The sequence below is a fragment of the Malus sylvestris genome, chromosome 17 (assembly GCF_916048215.2).
Source record: "Malus sylvestris chromosome 17, drMalSylv7.2, whole genome shotgun sequence".
Lineage (NCBI taxonomy): Eukaryota > Viridiplantae > Streptophyta > Magnoliopsida > Rosales > Rosaceae > Malus > Malus sylvestris.
Window position 1 is genome coordinate 27,786,962 of NC_062276.1, and position 15,695 is coordinate 27,802,656.

General features: G+C 37.4%; 2 protein-coding genes across 2 annotated transcripts; both read left to right on the plus strand.

Moving 5' to 3' along the window:
* The first annotated feature begins 200 nt into the window (after nt 1-200).
* On the plus strand, nt 201-823 carry LOC126610373 (uncharacterized). The gene is made up of 3 exons (XM_050278433.1): nt 201-264; nt 395-606; nt 695-823. The coding sequence occupies exons 1-3, from the start codon at nt 201-203 to the stop codon at nt 821-823; spliced, it is 405 nt and encodes a 134-aa protein (XP_050134390.1).
* A 2,335-nt stretch (nt 824-3,158) lies between these two features.
* LOC126611212 (4-coumarate--CoA ligase 1-like) lies at nt 3,159-8,534 on the plus strand. Its single transcript, XM_050279407.1, has 5 exons — nt 3,159-4,261; nt 5,806-6,004; nt 6,606-6,819; nt 7,145-7,247; nt 8,165-8,534. The coding sequence occupies exons 1-5, from the start codon at nt 3,254-3,256 to the stop codon at nt 8,282-8,284; spliced, it is 1,644 nt and encodes a 547-aa protein (XP_050135364.1). The 5' UTR covers nt 3,159-3,253; the 3' UTR covers nt 8,285-8,534.
* The last annotated feature ends 7,161 nt before the right edge of the window (nt 8,535-15,695 follow it).

A 15,695-nucleotide genomic window follows, 5' to 3' on the forward strand; every position in this document is an offset into this window, starting at 1 on the left:
CGACGTCATGCAATCAATGTCGGTTTTAACCAACGCCAACTCAGTATCCATATTTATACCCCTTCTTCCCCATTTCATCCGTGCCTTCATTTCTGTCTTTCTCCTTCTCCATCCCCATTTCATCTGTGCTCCTTCTTTCCTGTGTGTCCCTTTCTTCCTTCGTTTCAGTTTTTCTCCTTCTCCTTCCAAAAACTTATGCTATGGATCAACATTTTGAAGATCAACATTCTGAGGAACTCCAATTCAAAGAGGAAGAGTTAGAGGGTAGTTCATTTTTAAATTATTATGATTATTAATTTCTATTTTTGCTTTGTAGTTTAACTAGTATTATGCTTAAATTGAAAATTTATTTTTTGTTTCTTGGGTTTTAACTATTTTTTTCTGTATTTGTAAGGATCAACTCAACGGAGACGTGGACCCTCAATTCCTAGTTGGAAAGAACAGCCTTGTTCATTTGATTCATCTGGAGAATGCATTAGTGATAATTCTAGTGCGTTTTCTAGACATGTAGCGGCAGAGGTTACAGATTATAGAAATATTTCAATGGTGAGAGATTGGCGTTTGATCAAGGAAGAAGACAAGGAAGTGTTCAGGAATAAAATAAAGGTATAATTTTTTTTTTACTTTAAGATTGTAGAATAAGTCAATGATTATAATAATAATTAATTAGCTTGGATTTTTTTGATGAATTTAGGATTATGTTATTTTTCAAGAAGAAGATATAGTAAAAATGCTAATGATCCGCCACATGACGCTTAAGATTGTGGAGCATGCACATAAAGAGTATAGAAATAAATTTAAAAAAAAAAATGTATTATACTGATAAACCAGTCAAGTTTGTTATGGCGGATGAGTTTTTGTATGTTATGTGTGATATAAAATGTTTGTTATGGTAGATAATTGTTATTAATTTTTATTAATGTTTGCTTTGGCCTAAAATATGTCGGGAATTATTTTTTATATAAATTTTATTATTATTATTAATTAATTTAATTTTTTTTATTATTAAAATATTTGGTGTCACTTATGGACGACAGCACAAGAAATATTTCATGTATCGAGATGTTAGGTAATGTCGGTTCGAACCGACAGTAGGTTTGATTAATTTATTATTTTAACTGTTGATGTCGGTTATGATCGACAATAGGTTTGGTATTTTAATTCTTTAATTGTTGCTTGATGTCACTTAGAACAGCCATCATGTCAGAACTTAACGTCGCTTCTAATATAATTAATGTTGGATGTCGCTTTTAAGCGACGCTGTTGTTCTTTTTTATTTTATATTACTTTGCTTCTTGGCGGCGGATTAAAGGGACTAACCGACGTCAATACCCTTTTGGTGACGGTAGCAATGGTGTTGCTTCACCTATTTGACGTTGCACGACTTTATGTCGGATTTTATGATAGTAATTGGGTTTATTGTCGGTTTGTACACAGCCAATGATAACCTCTTTTGTAGTAGTGTTTAGGGCATACTTCCAACAAATATGATATGAAGAGAATCGCTCTAAATTCATAAACTCCTGGTTGACGAAAGCATACATTTTCTGAGCGCCGAAGCTTGTGCATGAAGAGGAGATGCAACATGGAGACCTTTCCCACTTTACAGGAGTAATAAAATAGTAGGTTTAGGAGATAAACTAGGAAAAATAACATGTTGAAAATCTTGCAGCTTGTTCAAAGTACGCGACGAATTGACTTCTGGAGGCTCAACCTTGTTCTCCCATAAGAAGTTTCTTGCACCCCATAGATGTTGGAAGTTTTGAGACTCTTGTCCCACATTGGGGAAAACAAGATTCCCAAAGATCTTTATATAGATTTAATGCTTTAGTCTAGTAATTACAACATGGGCCATTTGGAAATGGATTGAAAGCTTGGGCCTTATGGTTGTGTGGATTAGGCTTGTATAATATAGCCTAAATACAATTAATATTAATTAATCAAGACAAGGGCCTTGGGATTAATTAATATTAAAAACGTTTTGATTAAAAGACACAGCTCTTAGAAAGAGTTGTGTACCTTCAAAGTATTTGAAAGCAGCCTAGTTGTGTACCTTCAAATACACTGAACATGTATTTGAAAGCAGCCTATATATCTGCAATCACAGTTTTCAAATAGATCATCATTTCTTGTTCCTTTCTTCTGTACGAATTTCTAGAGAGTAAACACACAAAAAACAAATTCGCTAGAGTTCTAGAATCCAGTGCGAATTGTAGAATTAGGTAGTTGAATCCTGGTCAAGCAGACGTCGTAGAACCACAAGCACAAGAGTATGACGAAAATACTGTTCGAAGGACATAATTTTTTCCATTGGCAATTGTTCCACTGTAAAATAAACCACTAAAAAAAGAGGTAGCTAGGCCAAAAAGGATAAGATCTCTACACATGAAGGGGTAAAAGGTAATAAACTTGGAAAACAAGAGAAGTGATAAAATCGTTGGTTTGTGATTTTCTTCCGCGTATCAACCAGAAAAAACAAAACAAAAAACAAAAAAAGATCCTTCAGTTGTTTGTAATTAGCTTCAAAGACGGCATTAATCAATTTTTAAGTTCATAAATCAAACTGATCACTAATAAATGTATCAATTTTAGAAACCATTTGTAATGAAAATTAATCTTCACAATTAATGTTCTATTTTCACAATAAAAAAATGTGGTTTGGAAAACTTTGATATAAATGGTATAAATCTAACCGTACAAAGCAAATTCATTAAGTATTCAACCACAGCAAATGATACTGTAGAATTTTAATAGAATTCCAAGCCTGGTATTTTCTTAAATCTTGAGTTGTGAAAATCACTTTCCGACCAAGAAGCTCTGAGACGATCGTCTCCTAAATCATGACGTTGTGGTAGTAGTAGGTAAAGGGCAGTATGGTCTTCGCAGACACCAATTCCTTTGTCAGCCAGTGGTTGGTGTAAAGCCTTTGCCTTTAGAAAATGTCCTGACCCACCGCCACCATCCAAACCCACTTTCACCAACCAAACCCCATGCACTCATCCCTTCCGATTCCAGTCACCTATCACCACCAACCCCGAATGTCTCTTATCAAATTTCCAATCTTTCACTATCACGGTTTCACCCCCGAACAATTCCATAATCCCATTTCCCTCCCCCCCACCAACCACACCTCCAGTTGTATAAGAATAACCCCTACTGACCTCCCCTCTTCCCTCAAGCACCAATTCAGCTCAAAATAAACCATCAATTTTGGTGTCTTTTTTCTCATTGGATAATCCCATTTTTCCAAGAGATGGCTATAGAAACTATCCCAAACGACATCGTTTACCGGTCCAAACTCCCCGACATCCCCATCCCAAAACACCTCCCTCTCCACTCCTACTGCCTCCACAACAAAAACCACTCGAGCTCTAAGCCCTGTATCATCGACGGCGCCACCGGAGACATATACACCTTCGCCGATGTGGAACTTAACGCACGCAGAGTAGCGTCAGGGCTCAACAAGCTTGGAATCCAACAAGGCGACGTCATCATGCTCTTGCTCCCCAACTCCCCAGCGTTCGCCTTTGCCTTCCTCGGAGCCTCCTTTCGCGGCGCTATGACAACCGCGGCGAACCCTTTCTTCACACCCGCCGAGATCTTAAAACAGGCCAAGGCCTCAAAAGCTAAACTCATCATCACCTTAGCGTGCTACTACGACAAGGTCAAGGACTTATCGTCATCAAGTGACGATGTTCACGACATTAAGCTAATGTGCGTCGACTCTCCGCCTGATCCGAGCTGTTTGCATTTCTCCGAGCTTCTTCAAGCTGATGAAAACGACATGCCGGAGGTTGACATCAGCCCAGACGACGTCGTCGCTCTACCCTACTCGTCCGGGACCACAGGCTTGCCTAAGGGGGTGATGCTAACGCACAAGGGTCTTGTGACAAGCGTTGCTCAGCAGGTGGACGGGGAAAATCCCAACTTGTATTATAGCACCGACGACGTCGTCTTATGCGTGCTGCCACTTTTTCATATTTATTCTTTGAACTCGGTATTGCTTTGTGGACTTAGAGCCGGAGCTGCCATTTTGATGATGAACAAGTTTGAGATTGTTTCCCTGTTGGGGTTGATCGACAAGTACAAGGTTAGTATTGCACCTATCGTGCCACCGATCGTGTTGGCCATCGCCAAGTTTCCCGATCTTGATAAGTACGATTTGTCGTCGATTCGAGTGCTTAAGTGTGGAGGGGCACCCCTTGGGAAGGAGCTTGAGGATACTGTGCGAGCCAAGTTTCCCAATGTCACACTTGGTCAGGTACGTACGCAATTAATACTTTCTCTATTCGTATATGTTTTTTTATTTCTCAATGTCGTATCGTGTATACTTATGCTTCAAACAACTACATTTTACAATTCTAATAAAAAGTGAGTTTATCTGATGCATGCAAATGCGTTTTCTTAACATTTATGGGGCACATAAATGCATTATTGTAACATTTAGCGTACACATAAATGCGTTTTCATAACAATTTTAGTAAAACAATCGAAGTGAAAAAAAAATACAAGTAGATAATCCAAATCATGATCTAGGATTAATGTATATTAATTTTCTCTTGGTTCACCTTCTTTCTTTATACTAACTAATTTTTGCAACATATTAAATATGTTTGCAAATATAAGAAGTTGATAAATTGGTTGATGCGTTGCACATTTGAGAGTGGTTAGCATAGATTAATGTCCTGCCAAGTTACCAACCATAATGTATTTGGCTGGGCATAAGGGACTCCATTTCATCCTCATGTTTTGCTTCTAAATCTTGTTACCTACAAGCTACTTAAAACTACAAAATAAGTATAGTGATATTCATCTTTGTTTATAAATAACAGAGTTTAGGTTCGAATCTCTTGAATGAATTAAAAACTACTTTATTCCTCTAACTTTTAATGTAAATATATCTTGTTAGCTCCAAACCATTCAATATTTCCAAATCAGAGACTGAAAAAATAATCATAGGAAAGATAAGGTATCTTGCCCACAATCTAAAAATATTGATTATTTAAATGTTTAGTTGACAGGCAACCAAAAATGGGGAGACAAAGAATTTAATGTAATTTATAATAACACACGATACGATTTTGATGGTCACCCGTTAATATGGGAATTACAACAAAAAACATGACGTGAGGATGATTTAATTGATTAATGGGTTTACCTAACACTTTAATAATTCCAAACAATATCGTGCTGTTACAAGATGAAAACGAAAGATGTATCATTTACATGGGACACGTTTTTTGGCATATTTCTTTTTTTTTAATTACCAAAAAAATATTTTTTTTCCCCTTCTTTTGTTGAGATATAGAACATTATTTAATTAACAGAAATTTTTATCACACTTTTCAAAAAAATTACAAAAATTTATTATTATTGCAATATTCTACATTTACACACACTAAGGAAAAAAGACAATTTGAATTCAGGACGCGGTTAATTATAGAGAAAGGTTCTAACTACCAAGACAATTCACTACTTGTACAGAAACTTATTATTATATATGTAATATATTCCAATTAATTTATTTACATAAAAACAACTAGCTGGCTTATGTTTCGTATTTTAATACTTCTCTTTATTATTTGAAGCTTCTGAGTAAAAATTATTTGACTAATTAATTAAATGGGAGAGATGGTATATAATATAAGCAATTTGTTCATGTATTGTTCAACGGATGACTTTAGAATGTGACAGAGACATTTCTATATGTAGCCTATTTGATTTGATTTTTAGGCTTCTCATGTAGATATAGATCATATTAAGCATGTTTAGACTTTAATTAAATAGTTTAATCATCATTTGCAGGGATATGGAATGACAGAGGCAGGGCCAGTATTGACCATGTCATTGGCATTTGCCAAGCAACCCTTCGAGGTCAAACCAGGTGGATGTGGCACCGTCGTCCGAAATGCAGAGCTCAAGATCGTTGATCCTGAATCTGATGCTTCTTTGCCACGCAACCAGCCTGGAGAGATTTGCATTAGAGGTGACCAGATCATGAAAGGTAATATTAAGTTCTACCTCTCATCTTATTTATATAATTGCGTATAACATTAATTAATTATAAGAAATGCAGTCAATATAGATTGATTTTCTTATTTTTCAAATAGAGTGAGACTAAGACACCTCTTTTGGTAGACAAAAACGATTTCTTCAGTACATGTGGGAACCACACATGTGTAATCACTTGAACATAAATCATCATGGTCATTTCTCATCCATGCTACGTCAATGTTTGTAATTTTTCTTTTATATATGAAAGTATTGCTGAGTGATCCAAAAAATTAACTGTTATATTTTGTGAGTGGGAATCTAATAGATCTTGCAAACAATTAATCTTGCGTAATCACGTACTGCCGAATAATAAGACGTGGCATTGTAGTCGACACTCAATACGTAATCGTTAAAATACATTACAGAGTGGGCCTCACAAAAATTTGTGTCAAAAATGTGTGTTCCCAGATTCTAACTGTATATATTATTATTATTACTATTATTTTTATTTTTACTATTACTATTATTTTTATTACTATTATTATTAATAAAAAGATTGTTATAGTTGTACGTAGCAATTAAATTTGATTTTTGATGCCGAAAATTATCAGGTTATCTTAATGATCCGGAGTCGACAAGGACAACCATAGACAAGGAAGGTTGGCTACACACCGGTGATATAGGCTTCATTGATGATGATGATGAGCTCTTCATTGTTGATCGGTTGAAGGAACTGATCAAATACAAAGGGTTTCAAGTGGCCCCTGCTGAACTTGAAGCCTTGCTCATCACCCATCCTAGTGTTTCTGATGCTGCTGTTGTCCCGTAAGTCATTAACCCAAACAATCGTGTTTATATTGTGAGAATAAAATATATATGATCGGGTTTCGTTCAAACTCCTACGGATTTAATTTTAGGGTCACCGGCTCTGCTTTAGCGTTCCGTTTAGCTCGGAGCCAAAAGTATGAGATGCCGACTCATGTGGTATCAGGGCTGCATGGGGAGAGAGATTAGACTACCATCAATGTGTTGGAATATCTGCAATATTCAAAATATATATGACCTACCCATACAATAATTTTATAATTATTTTGGCATGATACCATTTGGTTATCTACTAAACCTTCATGTGCAATTTATGTGACTTCAGAATGAAGGATGAGGCAGCTGGAGAGGTTCCGGTTGCATTTGTAGTAAGGTCAAATAATTCTCAGCTCACTGAGGACGAAGTCAAGCAATTTATCTCTAAACAGGTAAAGTCTTTTACTACTTTTAATATTCCTTTAAATCTTGCAAACTGTTATTTTTAACTATTTACTGGACACACACTTTCTGGTTAGCAGCATATATCCTATTTCCCCCACCCCACCTACAAGCATATTCCAGGTCCACATGAGGTTGGTAAAAAACACATCAATGTTTGATAAAATAAAAAATAAAAAAAACACATCAATGTTTACAAGTTTTTATTTATAATTTACTAGATTCGTAATACATATTATGTTTTACCAAAATAATACATTTCACTCATCGAGCCACTAGACAAGAAAATTCCCATTGTATTTTCTGTCGCATTTGGTGTGTCTCACGAGCTCTAAAGTGTATATGTGCTACTTATCTGAGAATAACTCATTAAAGTGGGAAATGCGTGTGATCATCGATGGTTTGATTCTATGAATATATGCAGAGTGGTTAGGGCATCTAAGGTCCTTGTGAATTATGAAAAACTCCAAAACTATATAAAACAAACATACATCACATTGCCAATAGGGCTAATAGCAACGAAAATGTCAAACATAACAGTCTCTGCCTAACTGGTTGCATGGCATCATCCAGATCTAAATTGTGAGATGCTTAGGGTTTCATGTCACATCAAATCTATAAATGACCACCTAAAAAAGGATTATATTATTGGTCCTCAATCAAAACCGACCCCATACAAGAAAATTATTGCTCCAAAATTAACTTTGGTAGGGTTCAGTAAAAGCTTGACGTGTTTTTGTAACATGAGCACCATCTGTTCATGATTTTGTATTTTTGAACGTTGAAAATTCTAAAATATCTGATATTTCAAAGCACTGTAGAGAATTGTGTGTTAATTGAATTTTGTTATGGCAGGTTGTCTAATTGATCTGCCAGTGCCACTGACCTTTTTGTGTATTGTACGCAGGTTGTATTTTATAAAAGAATAAATCGAGTATTTTTCATCGAAGCCATTCCGAAGTCACCGTCGGGCAAAATCTTGCGGAAGGACTTGAGAGCAAAGCTTGCTGCTGGGTTTCCAAACTGAGTGATGCCCTGCCATTTTGAAGGAAGGGCATGCATGTTCCTACCATAAAAGGCTTGGTTGCAGTCATTAATATGGAATGTTCTCCATAATTATTGTGAATAAGAATACAAGTCTATGAACTTTATATTAATTTTAAAGTTTGATTGCCAGATTGTAATTTTTTTTTTTTTTTTTTTTGAGAAAGTATGATATTCATGTACGATAGTCATTATAAAAACATAATCTTACATGAAGATAGGTTGCAAAATTATTGTGGCGTCATTCAGATCTTGTTGGGAATTTCAACCTAGTTGAAGATAACGACAGTTTCACTCACCAACAATTACGTAGTTTGGGTATTTTTTAATACATACGATATTATCTACACTAAGGAATGATGAAGTGGGTGAAACCTCACAACGGAATAGCCTTACAAATTCGTCGTTGACAGAAATCGAACTTAATACCTCTCATTACAAGTGAGTGAGAATACCATTTGTCTGTAGTATTAAATAGCATAGTTCGGATATCTCTTTTAACAATAAATATAAAAATACAACGGGAGACTATTTGATTGAACCATAACATTTCGTGAATAACCATTTTTTGGCAAAGCATTAATAAAGGCATGTGAGGGATTTAAAAATGGGAGTTTTAACGAAAAGTCCGCGGTACTGTTCACTTTAACGAAAAACCACATTTTTACACTAAAAAGTCAAACTTGATATTATTCACTTTACTCTTTATTTTGTCCTTATCGTTAAAACTCAAAGTTTTCAAACCCTTTTCATTAATTTTCATTTTAAAAATTCCTTCTTGGAATGAGTCTCTTTTATGTCTTTATAATGCGTTTATAGTGCATTTGTAATATCTCCTATCCAACATGATGTGTTAATACTTTACTAACTTGACATCAATCTTTTGGTACTTATAAAGCCTTCATCCAAACATACCCTTATATACCACATTATTGCATTAAGGGTAAATTACATAGTAGCCCCTCAGGTTTTAGGTCTATTATTAATCCGTTAAATGCTTACGTGGCTGCCAAATGTCTACCACGTGACAAATAAAATAATTTTTTAATTTTTTTTTAAAACCTGAATTTTCTCAAAAAAAGAAAAAAAAGAAAAGAAACCTATATCCCTCATCCCTCACCCACCCCCCAGAAACCTAAAAAAAAATTGAAATAGAAGAAGGAAAAGAAGAAGAAGAAGAAGAAGAAGAAGAAGAAGAAGAAGAAGAAGCATAAGAAGAAGAAAAAGAAGAAGAGAGAAGAAGAAGAAAAGCCTAGAACCCTTCCCTCCCCCTCGCCCCACCGCGACCCGCGACCCACCTCCTTTCCTTCCTCGGGCTACCTTCCGGCGAACACACACACCCCCCCCCCCCGGCGCCGCGCAGCGCCGCCAGAAGAAGAAGAAGAATAATAAGAGAAGAAGAAGACCCTTCCCTTCCCCCGCCCCGCCGTGACCCGCGACCCACCTCCCTTCCTCCCCCAGGCTACCTTATTGTGACCACACCCACCCCACCGCACCGTCAGATCCCTTCCTCCCCCTGGCGACCAACCCCCACCCCCCGCGCGCGCGCGCACCAAGATCTCGTGATTTTCAATATGGGTGAGTTTTGAAAATATTTTGAGTTTAAGATGATTTTTGGACTGGTTTTATGGTAGATCCACCTAATCTCGGGTGCAATTTTTGGGGGTGGGTGATGGGGGATTTTGGGAGGGGTGATGGGGGATGGGAGAAAGGGGTGGCTAGGGTGGGACGGACTGGGGCTTTTCTTTTCTTTTTTTTCTCCCCTCTTCTTCTTCTTCTTCTTGCAGGTTTCTGGGGAGGTCGCTGGGGGAGGGGTGAGGGATATAGGTATCCCTTCTTTTTTTTCCCTTCTTCTTTTTCTTCGGCTTTTTTTTCTCCCTTCTTCTTCTTCTTTTTGTAGGTTTCTGGGGAGGTCACTGAGGGGGGTGAGGGATATGGGTATCCCTTTTTTTTTCCTTCTTCTTCTTCGCTGGGGGGTGGGTGAGGGATAAGGGATATGGGTTTCAAATTTTTATTTTTTTTGTTGAGAAATTCGAGTTTTTTTTTAAAAAAAAAATTATTTTATTTGCCACGTGGCAGACATTTGGCAGCCACATGGCATATATGTGGCAGCCACGTCATCATTTAACAGATTAATGGATGGAAAATGTAACGGAGGTACTATATTGAAATAAAATAGTAGTTGAGGTATGAAAGTGAAATGTTTTGAAGTTGTTGTATGCGATTGTAATAGATCTCAAACATGAGGGGCTACTATGTAATTTACACTTGCATTAATGATGGACAGTGCAACCTTTGCTAAACGATAGGCAACCCTACTACATAAATAGAATTTCACTAAAACTAATTAAAAATTGAGAAAAGCACCCCCAAATTTTCTTTCTTAGATTCATTTTCTTGTTTATTTGATGAAGAAAGTTGAGGTTATTGTTGGAGAGTTGACATTTGTAATTAGCTTAGTTACATGTTTGGGTCCTTCTAATCAGGACGTAATTAGGATAGATATTATTTGGTGTTTCTTTCCTTGTAAATCAAGGACGTAATTAGGATAGATATTATTTGGTGTTTCTTTCCTTGTAAATCAATCTTGTACAATATATATATATCCTTCCTTGGTGAGAAGAATAACATCAGAAAATTAAACCCCAAAATAAGCCATAATTAGTGTGGATGCAAATTTCTTCCTCCTCGATCTTGGACGATTTTGCACCTACAAAACAATTAACACCTTAGGTTAAGGCCAAGAGCCTCACGCGCCCACGATGAATGAGGGGGGCTTTGGCCGAAGAACCTCCGATGCCAAAGTTAGAATTTAGAGAGAAATAGTGTTTAGAGAATTTTGGGATTTTTGCCAAAGTGTTGGAATTAGTGTTTTGTGAAAATGGGACCCAATTTATAGGAGAGGAAATGGTGATTTATTTTGGGGGGTTATGGAGATAATGGGCTAGTTATTTTGGGGAGTTATGGAAATAATTGGCTAGTTAATTAGCAAATAGTAATAACCTAATTAACTAGCTATTTGAATGTCATAAAAAGGGGGAGAAAATGGCAGCAACAAACAAAAAATAAAGGGCATGGCCGGCCCTAGTGGGTTTTTGGTTATAATTTGGAGGTTTAGTTGATAATTAAGGGATTGATTAGGTAATTAATCCCTTAATTAGTCAATTTTAGGAAATATGAAAGGAATAAGTATATTATTTAGCTAATTGATTAGCTAAATAATGAAATGGGAAATGTATGAATAAATTAGGTTTTAAGTTGATACGTATTTTGGGCACTTTTGACTTGGTTGAAGGATAATTGTCTGCTGATTGCACGTAGGAATCCCGGTATACCTCAAGGGTAGTTTTGTCTTTTTTTGTCAAAAATCCACGTGTCGCCTTGTGATTATTTTTGGCTCCACAATTAGCATGGTCTCAGAGCAAAGATCCTAGGATTTCTGCTCTGCCCGTTCCCTCAAGCAAACTCAACCCTCCCATGGAGAACCTACCACCACTCCACGATGGAAATGCCATGAATCCTCCTGTTTCAAGTTCTTCCGACATGCTTCCGGAGTCCTCAGGTAATTGTGGTTATGCTTTTAATATGAATAATTGTGATACTCGGTCCAGTTGGATCATTGACTCCAGTGCCATAGACTATATGACCTATGACCCCACTGATTCAGCTTGTGATAATGTTCCACTTCGACGAAATATTACTAATGCTAATGGTGTCACCTCACCGGTAACTGGCGCTGGCACTGTACACCTCACGCCTACCCTCTCTTTGCCACATACACTACTTGTACCTTCACTAAAGCATAAATTGATGTCTCCTGGCCAAGCTACTGAGCAATTGAACTGTTGTGTACTATTGTATCCGAAGTTTTGTCTTATTCAAGATATTCTCATGAAGGAGATAATTGGTCGTGGTACTAAGATGGGGGATCTCTATTTTGTGGATGATGTCAGTACAGGATGAATCAATCTCGCTCAATGAGCCGTTGATCACAAACAACGTCAGATATGGTTATGGCATCGCCATTTGGGTCATCCGTCTTTCAGTTATTTACAGCATATGTTTTCGGATTTATTTGTTGGTTGTTTGGTTTCAGACTTTAAATGTGACACTTGCGTACTTGCCAAGAGTCATCGTGTTTCTTATCCGTTGAATTCTAATAAAAGTGTTATTCTTTTTGGTCTTGTTCATTCGGATGTTTGGGGACCATCTCCAATTACTACTTCATCTGGTATTAGGTGGTTTGTAACGTTCATAGATGATTGCACACAGATGACATGGCTATACCTTCTTAAGCATAAAAGTGATGTGTTTCTGGCGTTTAAGACATTCCACACCATGGTTCAGACACAGTTTTCTACTAAAATCCGGATTTTGCGTTTTGATAATGGTGGTGAATATGTTAATAATGATTTTACACATTATTTAACTAATCACGGAATACTCCACGAGACTACTTGTCCTTAGACTCCTTAACAGAATGGGGTGGCTGGGCGCAAAAATTGCCATCTATTAGAAACAGCTCGATTGCTAGTGATTGGGGCGGATGTTCCCCGCTCCTCTTGGGATGTTGCTCTTCAGACTGCCATTTACCTTATCAACCGCATGCCATCCAAAGTATTGAATTTTCTTACACCTTTGCAAGTTCTTGCTACATTCATGCCTCCGTCCGTTTTGGTGCTCTCACCGCGAGTTTTTGGATGTGTTGCCTTTGTTCATCTACACGAATAAAACTTGATCTATGTGCTTTCCGTTGTGTTTTCATAGGGTATGGACTATATCAGAAAGGGTACCGTTGCTACCACCCTCCTTCACGTCAGATGTATATTACGATGGATGTTACTTTTTCTGAGTCTGAGATGTATTACTTTCCGGCTTCTTCCAACCCTCATCTTCAGGGGAAGACACTGCATGACAAGCAGGTTTGGACCATGGCTGCTACCATTGATCTTCTGCTGCCATTATTAGCCGAGCCAGTAGCTGAGCCCGTAGTGGCTGTGATGCTAGAGCAGCCAACAGAAGCAGCATCGCTGCCTATAGAACCAGCAGCAGGCACGGTAGTGTCGTCCTTACCCACAACAACAGTGCTGCCACTTGTCGATCTTGAGACTTCTACTAATACTACTCCCCCTTGTCTCAAAATATAGTACTGCCAGATGACCATACTCCAGAGAATATTCCAGAGGTAAGATCTATTATCCCTATTAATGTATCCGATGTTCCGAATTATCAGTTACCTTTCAGGCACAACCGGGGAAAGCCACCTAATCGATATTCACCAGAAACAATGAAAGGCTCTAAATATCTCATTGCCAACTATGTGTCATCACATAAATTATTAGAACCCGACAAAGCTTTTGTACAACAAATATCCAATGATAGCACACCAAGTTCATTGAATGAGGCATTATCTGATGATCGATGGACCAAGGCAATGGAGGAACAAATGGATGCACTTCAGAAAAATCAAACATGGGATTTAGTTATGTTACCCAGAGGAAAGAAGAGAGTGGGATGTCGATGGGTGTACACTATCAAGTACAAAGTTGATGGGTCAATTGAACGATACAAAGCATGATTGGTGGCTAAGGGATACACTCAGACGTATGAGGTTGATTATACAGAAACATTTGCTCCGGTAGCAAAGATTAATGTGGTAAGAGTGTTACTTTCGTTGGCGGCTAACTTGGATTGGCCATTACAGCAATTTGATGTGAAAAATGCTTTCTTACTGGTAATCTTAAAGAAAAAGTGTATATGGATATTCCACCTGGTTATGCATAGGTTTCACAACTCGGAATGGTGTGTAAGTTGAATAAGGCATTGTATGGATTGAAACAATCCCCTCGGGCATGGTTTGGTAGGTTCCAGATGGCTATGAGGAAGTATGGGTTCAGGCAGAGCAATTCCGATAATACACTTTTCTTGAAATGTCGAATGGGTAAATTGATGACACTTACTATTTATGTGGATGATATGATTGTTACGGGTGATGATAAAGAGGAAATCCCAAGCCTGAAAGATTACTTAGCAACTGAGTTCGAGATGAAAGATCTTGGTGGATTGAAATATTTCTTGGGTATAGAAGTAGCTCGATCTAAACAGGGTATATTTCTATCTCAAAGAAAATATGTTCTTGACTTGTTAGTCGAAACCGGAATGCTTGATTGTAAACCGGTTGACACCCCTATAGTCCAAAATCACCATCTTGCGATGCACCCTAATCAAGTTCCCACTAACCGATATCGTTATCAAAAGTTAGTTGGGAGGTTAATTTATTTATCTCATACCAGGCCTAATATTGCATATGCAGTAAGTGTTGTTAGTCAATTTATGCATTCCCCGAGTGATACGCATATAGGTGCGGTTGAACGCATTCTACGATACCTAAAGTCCGCCCCGGGTAGAGGCATCATGTTTTCTAAGAATGGTCATTGCCGGATAGAAGGTTATACCGATGCAAATTGGGCAGGGAATATTGCTAATCGACGATCCACATCAGGTTACTTTATATTTATAGGGGGAAATTTAGTGACTTGGCAGAGTAAAAAACAGAAAGTGGTTGCTTTATCAAGTGCAGAGGCAGAATACAGAGGTATGGCAAAATGAGTATGTGAATTATTATGGCTTCAAAGGTTACTCGAAGAACTCGGGTGTCCTTCAATGTCTGCTTCGAATTTGTTTTGTGATAATAAAGCAGTGATTGATATCTCACACAACCCTGATCGCACGAAACATGTGGAAGTTGATAGACACTTCATTAAGGAGAAATTGGATGGGAATAGTATTCAATTCCCGTTTGTAGAGTCAGAGGATCAATTAAAGGACATCTTAACTAAAGTTGTTGCCAGTCAAGCGGTCTACAACTCTTTCGTCAATTTAGGCATGAACGACATTTATGCACCAACTTGAGGGGGAGTGTTGGAGAGTTGACCTTTGTAATTAGCTTAGTTACCTGTTTGGGTCCTTGTAATCAGGATGTAATTGGGATAAATATTATTTGATGTTTCTTTCCTTGTAAATCAATCTTGTACAATATATATTTCCATCATTGGTGAGAAGAATAACATCAGAAAATTAAACCCCAAAATAAGCCCTAAGTAGCAGTTATACCATAACACTAATGATTAATATGAAGAGTATCTCAACTCTTTATAAGCACATGGAAGTCTTATTTTTTTCAATGTGTGATTCATTCTTAGTACGCCATTTCACGTGTGCCAAATTTTCTGGCCTTACACGTGGACAACAAAAATTGAGTGGCATGAAGTACTCGTGGCCAACCTTCTATAATACCATGAAGAAAGTTCATTTTCCAATATAAAACCAATTGGTAATATGAGGAATAACTCAATTCTTTACAAGCACATACAAAGGCATTCTTTTCTCAACGT

Bases quoted from the DNA above. Each gene is read 5' to 3' on its own strand.
- LOC126611212 (XM_050279407.1), top strand. From the start codon at position 3,254: ATGGCTATAGAAACTATCCCAAACGACATCGTTTACCGGTCCAAACTC. The intron at 4,262-5,805 runs GTACGTACGCAA...CATCATTTGCAG, and splicing joins CCAATGTCACACTTGGTCAG to GGATATGGAATGACAGAGGC. The intron at 7,248-8,164 runs GTAAAGTCTTTT...TATTGTACGCAG, and splicing joins AGCAATTTATCTCTAAACAG to GTTGTATTTTATAAAAGAAT.
- LOC126610373 (XM_050278433.1), top strand. From the start codon at position 201: ATGGATCAACATTTTGAAGATCAACATTCTGAGGAACTCCAATTCAAA. The intron at 265-394 runs GTAGTTCATTTT...TGTATTTGTAAG, and splicing joins CAAAGAGGAAGAGTTAGAGG to GATCAACTCAACGGAGACGT. The intron at 607-694 runs GTATAATTTTTT...TGATGAATTTAG, and splicing joins TGTTCAGGAATAAAATAAAG to GATTATGTTATTTTTCAAGA.